General features: G+C 35.6%; 2 protein-coding genes and 1 long non-coding RNA gene across 3 annotated transcripts; 2 read left to right on the top strand and 1 right to left on the bottom strand.

The window, feature by feature from the left end:
- Positions 1-313: 313 nt before the first annotated feature.
- LOC105126768 (PRA1 family protein F2-like) lies at positions 314-1222 on the bottom strand. Its single transcript, XM_011027734.1, has one exon. It carries the CDS (start codon positions 903-905, stop codon positions 324-326), a length of 582 nt encoding a protein of 193 aa, XP_011026036.1. The 5' UTR covers positions 906-1222; the 3' UTR covers positions 314-323.
- A 1273-nt stretch (positions 1223-2495) lies between these two features.
- On the top strand, positions 2496-5583 carry LOC105126766 (signal recognition particle 9 kDa protein-like). Its single transcript, XM_011027733.1, has 4 exons — positions 2496-2584; positions 2904-2972; positions 5116-5209; positions 5380-5583. The coding sequence occupies exons 1-4, from the start codon at positions 2513-2515 to the stop codon at positions 5454-5456; spliced, it is 312 nt and encodes a 103-aa protein (XP_011026035.1). The 5' UTR covers positions 2496-2512; the 3' UTR covers positions 5457-5583.
- A 23-nt stretch (positions 5584-5606) lies between these two features.
- On the top strand, positions 5607-6442 carry LOC105126765 (uncharacterized). Its single transcript, XR_842480.1, has 2 exons — positions 5607-6011; positions 6115-6442. It is a non-coding gene; the product is annotated as an uncharacterized LOC105126765 (long non-coding RNA).
- Positions 6443-11015: the final 4573 nt, after the last annotated feature.

Below are 11015 nucleotides of genomic sequence, written 5' to 3'. Positions count from 1 at the left end.
CTTCAAACCGAACCAGATGTATTCTTTTTTGTTTTTGGTTCTTCTTTACTCTTTTTATCTCTCTTAAAAAAGAGATTCCTCTCTATCTAAGACTGAAATAACAGCAGCATTAGTATCAGCAATACATTCAAAATTCAATGAATGAATAAATGAAAAGATAATAGCAATTTATTATTTCTACTGAAATCGTTAAAACGATCCTGGAACCATATTTTTACATGATTTCATCTAATCTTAATAATTGCACCTGATTTTAACTTGATTTGATTTATTTGCGAGTTTTTAGAACAATTTCATATATTAACCCGTAAAATCATACCATTTTACGAGTAAAATCGTGTCCCTGGTAATATGCAGTCTGTACCAAAACATGGTGGAATCCGAGGATGAGATTCTGATGGAACCGGATCCGGAAACGAGGAAGCCACATTTGCCGTTGGGCGTTGAGCGCTAGGCGATGGCAAATCTTGTTCGTCCAAATACAAGTCATCACTTCTTCTAAACGCAGCGTGTAAGAGAACAACAGCAGCTCCAATCAAGAGCGAAACCAAGACATTTAACCATACGTGTGTGAAAATCAAAGCAACAAGAGTAGCGACACCGAGCAAACCAAGCACCACACGATCATCAATCGTGCGGTGGAAAATCACCAATGGCTGGTCACGAAAGAAGTAAAGGTAAAACCAGGCGACGAAGACGATTAAGAAGACAATCATTGAGAGAGGGTGCCATAAGAGACTTAAGAAGAGGATAGAGAGGATTATCATTGTGTAATTAACGCGAAAGTAGGAGAGGTTCCGTTTTATGCGGATTGTGGTATCGCCGAGGGACAATGGGCGCGCGAAGGAGGAGAATTCAATTATTTCGCGCCATGGGCGGCGAGTGGCGAAGATGGTGGATGTCATATTGGTGGCGCGTGTGAGGATGGTCGACGAGGTGCGGTGGTTGGGAGGGAACCGTACGAAGCTTGAGATGGAAAAGTCACTGAGAAAGATGAGAGGAGAGATCGGTTCGCTGTTACAGAGTGAGTGAGTGGCGGTTTTTTGGATCTCTATAAAGAAGGCATTTCCTTTTTTAATGGCTAGATATTTGTCGGGAAAGAGCGCAGAGAGCAGAGGCTTGTGAAGACGACGCCGTTTCGCTTCTCTTGCGAGTTGTGGGGGTAGAGAAAAGGGTAGGCCGGCGAGGAATGAGGGTGTAAATTGGGGCCATTAATGAAGAGATGTTATAGACATTTAGAGAGAGAGGCTCGACTGAATAATTAATGTCCACGTTGTCACGTTAAGCATCGCATATTGTCTTTTATTTTTATTTTTAATTTGAAAACAGTTTTTAAGAAATAGAAAATAATAGTATAATAAAGTAACAGCTGGACATAAAAATAAAAAATAAATTTATCATGGCAAGTGAAAATTTTGCAAATAGTTTTTTTATCAAAAAATAAAAATAAAGCAACAGTACAAAAATTGTCCCAAATTTTACAATTTGATACAAAAGGCATAATGCTCATCTACCATTAAAGAGGAAAATCGAATCATGAGAGATTTAATAATAATAATAATAATAATTATAATTATAAGCTAATAGCTTGCAGACCAGAAGAAGAATAAGGATTTGGTGAGAGAGAGAGGAATTTTTTTTTCCTTGGCAAGAGGGTTAGAATATGTGCGAGTTTGCGTTTAAATAACGATTTAGAAACACAGAGAAAACTATATTATATAAAAAATTATTTTTTTAATTTTAAATCATTTTAATATATTTATAAAAATGTTATTTAAATATATTTTTAAATAAAAAAAATGACTGCACTTCCATCTCCGGCCTTAACAAGGACATCCAGTGCCACTAATGTAGCTGGTGGGCCTTATGGGGAAGATTGGAGAGAGGGAGAAGCACCTACTCTTCACGAGTAACGTGTTCATGAAGCCTCAGCGAGCTCGGCATGCTCTTATCTACTTTGTATGGAAAGCAAGAAACATGAAGATCTTGATGATGGAGTGCGATCACTTAGGCGGTGATCGTTCTCTGGAAGCTCAGGTTACGAGGTTCTTCGCAGTGCAAAGATGGAACTTCTCTTACTGGCATTCAGATATATCGTTTCCATTACCAACATTTTGTTGATTGCATTATGTAAAAGCTCTTGTAGCAGGGCCAACACCTCCTGAGTTAATTTCCCTATGATAATGCTTGTAAACAGGGAAATTCAAAGTCCCCAAAGAAGATAATGAAGTGCTGTAAGGTCAGCGAACATTCCTCATTTCCTTGTGATAATGCTTGTAAACAGCCTGCAGAGAAAAAGGGAATGCAGCCATTTGAATGGCCGTGTTATTGCCCCAAAAAGCCACCTGCTGAAAAAAAGCAATAGATCAGTAACCTCAGGTCCTCAGAATCCTTCAAGAATCAGATAAACAGACGGTGAAGAAAGCAAGAACTAGAAACCCCATTATTTTTTTACGGAACAAGCAATGCATTTGAACATTCCTCCCATCCCATTTATTACTTTGTGAACGCAATGGTTTACATAACTTCGTGGGACGACTTCGTTGACCGATCCGTGCAACTGTTCCGTGCCGATCCCGATTCGGTATGTTACTTTCTCCCTGCTTTTCTTTAGATAGCTTTCTGTTTTGTTGCGTAGAAAATTGAAGGAAACAGAGCCAGTTTCTATTCCTATTTCATGATTTCCCTTTTTGGCTTGACGTATTAGTAACGCATCGTAGTAGTGTAGTCGAGGAAGACGTTCTGATTTTTCTTAGATCGAAATGATTAATTGTATTTTCTCCTTTATTTAACAAACTATACGGATTTTCCATAACACTGTGCTATTTTATGTTGCTTATTTTATATTATTTATTTATTTATTTTTGTGGGTGTTTATATTGTGGTATTAAAATGGGATATAGACGCGGTATGTAATGAAGTACAGACACTGTGATGGCAAGTTGGTTCTCAAGGTCACCGACAACAAAGAGGTACTTATCGGTTTTAGTTTAAGCTGAAATGTTCAAATCTGTGCTTATATTATATATGAGTTTGCCATAGTTTATATATAAAACATTGCAATGCTAGTATTCTATGATGAATGCACTGGATTTGAGCTTAGAATATATAAGAATCGGAGTGTTTGTTTTGAGAGGAGTTGTATATGGTTTAGAATGTAATTCTGTGAGTGGAAAGTATGCGGGCTTTTTCTCTCTCGGTCTGTGTGTTTTAGGGGTTTTTATGGCCTCTCGCCGTTTTATGCATGACATTCTTGGCTGGTGAGATTGCAATCAAATTCTTGAACTAGTTGCGCGGTCTAATTGAGTGCTTGTTTGCATTTGCAATTTATCTTGTAAGTTGACTGTATTTGGATCTCTATAGGATTTAATTCTTGCATGAGGATGCTTTTCTTTTAATGAATTTAAGATTCACTTGGATTGCTTTGGGGAATAGGTGGCCTGCTTGGTTACTAGAATGAAGCATTTAGCACGTGAAAAAAAGTAGATTTTAATCTATATCCATTGGTAATTTTGTGGACCAGTTTGGAGAAAGAAGCCTAAGATATTTTCCGAGGAAACTTGAGATGCATGTAAATGGAATGGGAGAGAGCTCTTTTTAGGTTGGACTGTACGTTGCTTTGATTTTTTTGACGTATTACTTATAGGAAATCACATGAGTGAGCGTTCTCTTTTTTTGAATGCTTGGGTGGATTTGCTTGATCCAGTGAACTATTTTCTGTCTCCCTGGAGGCTCCTAGGCAGGTGCTTGTTCCTGTACTCTAGGTGTTTATATTTTGTGGTCTTTTTTATGATTATGAATGTAAAATATGTATATTACTTATAATATCGATGGTTGAGAGGGGAAAAGTGGACTGGTAAGGTGGTGTTTAGTTTTGATTAAGAAGTGTGTTTTCAGCCATGACTTGAGTCATGCTACATCAAAAGCATTGAAGTATGTGCATGAAGCTGATTTTGATGTTACATTGTTTGAACTTTATAAACCCATGCTGTGAGATATTGGTCTCAGCAGTGTCAGAGCAATGGGCTCTTTCTACAGTTTGATGTCAACTGTAATTTTGATGTTACATTGTTTAATGGATCAGATTGGGTTCGGAGGTTGTCAACTATGTTTGTTGGATTAGGCTGCCCGTAATTGGTTTGAGATCAAAGTTTAATTGAGGTGAGTCCATGGCTGCCCTGATGATGACAGGCTTGCTTTATCTAACGTTAGGATCAAGAATGCTCTTGGGTGAATGGAATAGTGCAATAGGATTCGCATCTTTTTTATTTCAAATTAAATAGTAGTATGTGCAACCTCACAGCCTTTTTTATGAGTTTGATGTGCCTATATCGGTTTTGCTATGCACTTGCTGATAAGTTTTGGAAGAAGTTATTCTACTAATATGGAAGACATGCACTTGACCAGCATACTCAGAGAAAGTTAACCAGAAACTAAGGGATATCATGTTTATCTGGCAAACTACTTCTCTTTTGATGCACTTAGTGTGCTTATCATATCATTAGCATGATAAAGACTTTTATAGCTCTTTCTTTTCTAAGAGAAGATGTTGGAATGGAAGGGCGCTTTACAGCTGACAGTGATTTGAAAAATGGTCCCCTTATAGTTAAGGCACCTAGGGACATTCCCCCCCACTAAGAGCTCTTATGTTCTCAAATGATTAATTTCCATGGCATTCTTGTTCACATTCCAGGCATCCTTTTCCCACTGCCTGACTCCCCTTCCTGCCCTCCCCATCCTTAACATTGTGTGTGTGTGTGTGAGAGAGAGAGAGAGATAGAGAGAGTGAGAGTGAGGACCCATGGATGCTTACAAAAAACTGATAAGTTTATGATGTTTTGTCATTGAAATGGACCCATGGATGCTTGCTTTTAATTATAAAGCAAAGCTTCTGTATATTAGCTTCTCATTTTCCCTTGAATGTGTATCTCCTGGATTTGCATGCCTTTGGCCTGTCAATAATCAATTTCAAGTGTTTGTTGCCTTTATGCACAATTCATAGCTGTTGGAAACAAGTTGATCACAAATAGCTTTCACTTTAATTGCCATGGTATCTGAATTCTATTTACTATTTTCAACAATGCCTCTATATTAATGTTTGTCCTTTTCTGCCAGTGTCTTAAGTTCAAGACAGACCAGGCACAGGATGCTAAGAAGATGGAGAAGCTAAACAACCTATTTTTTACTTTGATGTCTCGGGGCCCTGATGGTACAATCTATCTCCGAATTTCTTTGTTTCCAAATTGCACTGTATTTTGTACCTATTTCAGTTTAAAATGCAGTTATTTTATTAAATTTGGTGGAACCGATGGATCTTGATGTGTCCAAGTTGTTCTAACAAGTTTTTACTCGTTTCTTGTGTTTCTTATTGTGATGCAGCGGATGTTTCAGAAGTTACAGGGAAAGAGCAGACAGAAGCACGGGCAGGGAAGAAAGGAAGGGGAAGGAAACAATAACCTAGCTAGCTATTGCTAAAAAAAGAGGACTTGGACATATTTTACACAACTTGTCGGGAATCAAACGAGTTTTTAGAGTTCTGTGCCTTTTAGTCATACTACTGGGAAAATTGCTGTTCGCTCCGATCCCATTTATGATGGGAAAATTGCTCTTCGCTCCGATCCCATTTATTCTGGCAATGATTTTTCCTAAAATCCAGGTCTATTGATATTTCGCTATTGCTGTTTATGGTGCCTTTGTTTTGTCCTTTTCCAATTGACATTTGTTTGATTCTTGTATCGTCGCTTTCTGCTTCCCACAATCAGCATCTCTTGCATCCTTGAAAAAAAGATGAGTGGACTCCATCTATGCTTCTTGATGATTGTTCGTGACAAAGTAGTCCGGGCATATATTTATTAAGTACTACTATCATAAGCAGATCCTGATCAGGTCAATCAGTGAGTGCCTGGTTGTGGAGATTTTGAAAAGGAATCAGGGATTGGGTATTTGCTGTTTTGAAACAAACATCAGCAACGCTGTCTTTGGTTACAAGCCACAGGCGCACCCGGAGTAAGGTCAAGGTTATGAATTTATGAATCTTTCTTAAATAAAAATTGATATTATTTTAAATAAAATTAAAATTTAAAAATAAATTTAATCAAATTAATCATTTATCAGGTCGACCATCAGGACAGGTCAGGTTTCGCTACGGTGGTGAGGCCTCTTCCAACTGGCATAAGCGCCCCTCCTTTGGATGTTTCTTCTTATTTCTTACAGGGCAGGACTCAGATCAAATGTCGGCCCTGGTAATTCATCTATCATCCAGTTACCAAAACATGTTGGATTTTAAAGGCCCATAGTCTGTAAACGGCAGCGTGCATTTTAAATTATTGATTCTTGCTTGGCTAACGTGTGCTGAGTCCGTGCATGTATCCCCGATGTCATGTCTGTATTTGAAAATTTGCATGCAAGGAAGCGCGTGAGGTGAGGACCACCATTTTTTAAAGTGCACATGTCGTGATTGACCTGCCACGAACGTACAAGACCGGCCGAATATTTTTTTTTCCTTTTTTTTTTTCAGCCGAGTGATATCTCTCAACTAGTTTTCATTTTCATTTATTAAAAAATTCAGTCTTGTAGCATGCCCAAAAATAATGAGTGAAGCTAGATCATACCAAAAAATAATAATGAGAATATAGATCAAGTATTAGATCACTTGATCCCATGTTAAAATTATTTCAAATAATTTATAATTTTCTTTAAATCTTTTATTGTTATTTGTTATTTCTCAAAAATAAAGCATTTAAGAAATCTATGAAAATCTTACTTTACCCCTTCTATCCCTTCCAGCGAAGAAAGGAGAGATGGAAACCTGCAGTGTTTTCTTATTATTATTTGAAGTTTCACCCTCTCGACATTCCATCCATAATGAATTGATGATGTATATAAAATTCTGTTTGTTTTTAAATTTTAAAAAATAAAAAATATTATTTTAATATAACTTAAAATTAAAAAACACTTAAAAAATAAAAGCTCAGACATCCGAAAAGGGTAATTAAATGGAGTTCGTTCTTGCGACGTGATCGGCGATCGCAGATGCTTTTGCAAATTGATTTCAGCTGGAAAAAAGCTTAAAAATTACAGGACTGAACATGCCTTGTCTCCTCACCATATCCTTCACGTACACAATAAAAGGAAAAGACCTCTCGAGACAGTATATCATTGCCGTACCTCATTAAGCTTAAAGTGTCTCATTTATTTCAGATCCCAATGCAATCCCTACCTGCTCTTTCTTCTTTTGCTTTAGACCCCAGAAACGCCAAAGTGTTGGATCCATGTGCCATGAAATCTTTTGAAATTCGACCCCTTTCCCTTCCCTCCGTCATGATAGAAATGAAAATAAAAATCCATGGAGAAAATATTCTTCATTTAACGGGACAGATAGACAGGATGCTTTTGGGGGGTATGAGCCACGACAAAGTGAATTGTTCCTTTATATGATCAGATTTCATGTTAAAAAAGACAGAGCGAGTGGCAAGGAGAAAGCTCCAGCTTGATATGAAGCTACTCTCTCGGGGTTATGCTGCCATCTTTATTTGCGTTCATGCCTGTGAGAGCATGTGGGAAATTAACTATATATATCTGCTATGTCCTTTGATCTGGACCGTTTCAAAAGAGAATTAAAGCCCTTCCAGGGATTCCTGGACCGTTAATAATAGCAAAAAGGAAAGGGGAAAATGCTGCTGCGCGTTGTATTACTAGCTTGCTTGCTTTACCGGGTCCGAAAAACAGATTGCTACTTGCTTGGAGGAAATAAGGAAGCGAGTCGGAGCAAGAATATGCTGCCTGCCTAGCTACAAATAGTGGGAGTAAAAGGCGAGCAAATACACCATGCAGCAACGCTATAAAAGGGGACCAATGTGACTAAATCATGATTAGCTCCAGATATTCATACGTGTGTGTGTCAATTAATGCTATAAAAGATCCCGTGCTTTCATGGCTTTGCCTTTTGGGAATAAAGGTAAAGTTCTCTCTCCGATTTCATACTGAAATAAACTGTTGATAAAGTATAAACTCCTCGAATCCAGATTGCATAATTCTGCTTTGATGCTTGTATGCTACTGTTGTTTTCCCATTATTATGCAGCAACTTTATGAGAAAGTAAAGAGTTAAGTCCTGCTTTTACTCCCTTTTATGATTTCTTTTGGGCAGTAAATAACACATGACTCAAATTCAAACGTTGTTACGAAGAAATTATTAAACTTTATGTTTCCACTTGAATTTTTCTTCCTCCCACAGTCGCAAGCACACAGAGAAGTCCTCTTTTTTTTTTTCCTGTTCACGACCTTAGTAGTTAATAATACTTTATTTTTAAAAAATTATTCTCAATACTCGAAACAATTTAAAAATATATATAAAAATAATTTAGCTACTAGTTGATAACAATTTAAAAATATATAAAAAAATAATTTAGCTACTAGTTGATATATAATTTAATGCGCTTAGGAATTTAAGTCTTTGACACCATGGCTTCCTTGCCTTGTCGGGCTAATCCTAGCTAGTGACGTGATGAACATAACTTGGATGATACGGCGCAAAATTGATCATCCGTGTTTGGATGGAAAAAAACAACATCAGGAAAGGGTTCCAGATGGTTTTTTTGCTTAAAAAAGAAGGAACGAAAATATAATTTATGCTCGCAAAAGATAAAGCAGAAGGGAAAACATCATTTTCATCCCAAAACACATTGCTTGTTTCCAATTTCATCCAAAGCAAGTAATTTTATCAATTTCATTTCTAATGTATAAGGTTTTTCTCAGTTAGATACCATCTAAACTTTTCAATTTTTCCAATTGACAAAAGTCAAATTCAAAACGTTATTATCTTATTGCATAGGTACCAAAAAAAATAAATCTATGAACATGTATGGAAGGACTTGATTGTGAAAAGTCTACAAAAAACAAATTGAAAATCCCATTGGTTTGAAACCCGATTAAGAATTAGTGAATAGGTTTCGGATTAATTTGAGGTTTCTTAAAAAATGAAAGAACCTGGAAGTGGTGGAATGGGCAATGAGTAGCTAGCAAAATTTCGAGGTCAAAGCACATGCCAGGAATTGTCGAAGCTAATAGAACCCTCCAAGTTTGAGCGGCGAGAACGTCGCCGAGGGAGTTCAATGGGACTCGAAAGTCGGAGGTAGACAATTTTAGGAGCTTGGACAAGTTTTGTACTGCAAGTCTACAAGCTAGACATGTGGCTATATTTTATTCCTGGCTCTGAAAAAGATTGTCTTCCTCTGTGACACCTTCAATCAACAGGCTTGAAATTCGACGCCACCCTCTCCTTAAGAATAAAAAAGAAGAAAAAGAAATTTCTTGCCACATGAAACGAGTCCGAAACCTAAAACGATCTGACCTCTGCCCAGTTACTTTGTCTTCACATTTCAAGCCGTGTTGAATATGTTGTCCTTTTTTAGACGGGCCGTGTTGAATTACGTCTCCCCTCGATCCTAGCTACGAAGAATTGTTTAATACACCTATGGTTGAATCTTCCTCTCACGTGAAAATAGAACCTTGGATGGATGCGCGCGCGCCAGATTTCTCATGGTAGGACACAGAGTATGACCGAGAATGGAAAGACAAGCTAGCCTATCCTAGTGTCGAGGACCCCTGGACTATGACACTTGCATTGTTTTGTCCCTCCTCGGACAGGGTTTTTGTAGACTGGGCAAAGGTTACCTAACGAAATTGCAATCTCGTTTGTTTGCTCGGGAGAGAAATAACAGCACTCCAAGTTTACCTTTTCAACTTTTCTTTTCTTTCTCGTGATGTACTCAACAATTATTTAGAGAGAAGTCGTTGAAAACCTCGGTGTTGCTCGGACACTTGAATAATAATATAACTCATGATCGATACACTGTGGCGGTGTCTGGTGATTTTTATAATTTGAAAGAGAGATTTGACGCTTGATCTCATGTTCTGAGAAAATGTGTGACTTCCAATTATTGAACTATAAAGTTATACAACGCAGAAACATGCCCTTTTTCGGATCATGATGTATAATCATGGTCAACGATGTAACTTATGGTATAAAGAGGCTACAACGATTAGAATTGAAGGACTATTTTTCAAAGGAAAAATCATTTTGTTCTGGCAATTTGAATACCCGAGGATGTTTTGAAAATGCTAGCGTGCATGTATTTGATGTCCAATGGATGTTTCATTAGTACAATCTCAATTAATCCACCCTCGCAAAACGATGATAATTGATGGATATTGTTGAAAAAAAGTTATTTAATATTTTTATTTATTTTAAATTAATCTGTTTTTAATATTTTTTATATTAAAAATAATTTTTAAAAAATAAAAAAATATTTTTAGCATGTATTTTAAAATAAAAAATTATTTAAAAAATAACTGTTATCACGCTATCAAATAAGATCTAAACCAATTTACAGTTTTTTTTTGTATTTAGAATATTTTAATTTACTTTAAATAATTATATCTTTAAAAAATAATGTATACCAGAAAAAAATAATTCCTCAATCCTATTATCAAAAAAAAACTGAATGTTCGTGATGATAATTAACTATAACATTGTTTTTTTTTTTTTTTATAGAAAAGTTAAGTTTTGGGGTTTTTGGCTAATGGTGTGTTTATGATTTTTTAATAAAAACATTTTTTTAATTTTTAATTCATTAATATATCGAAATAATTAAAAAATATTAATTTAGTAATTTTTTAAATCAAATACATTTTCGGTGTGTTTATGATTTTTTAATAAAAACATATTTTTAATTTTTAATTCATTAATATATTGAAATAATTAAAAAACATTAATTTAGTAATTTTTTAAATCAAATATATTTTTAAAAGCCATTCAAACATACTATAATTTACTTGAGAATATAGTTATAATTATTTTTCAAATAGTTTTTCTTATCGAAATTTATGTTAATTATTTTTTTATTTTTAAAAAATTATTTTTGATATTAGTATATTAAAATAATTTTAAAAAATTAAAAATATATTAATTTAAAGTAAATAAAAAATATTAAATTTTTTTAAAATATTTTTAAA

Source organism: Populus euphratica, unplaced genomic scaffold (genome assembly GCF_000495115.2).
Source record: "Populus euphratica unplaced genomic scaffold, PopEup_1.0 scaffold30.1, whole genome shotgun sequence".
Classification (NCBI taxonomy): Eukaryota; Viridiplantae; Streptophyta; class Magnoliopsida; order Malpighiales; family Salicaceae; genus Populus; species Populus euphratica.
The sequence above is the reverse complement of the archived record's forward strand: the minus strand, read 5'-3'. Positions and strand labels throughout refer to the sequence as shown.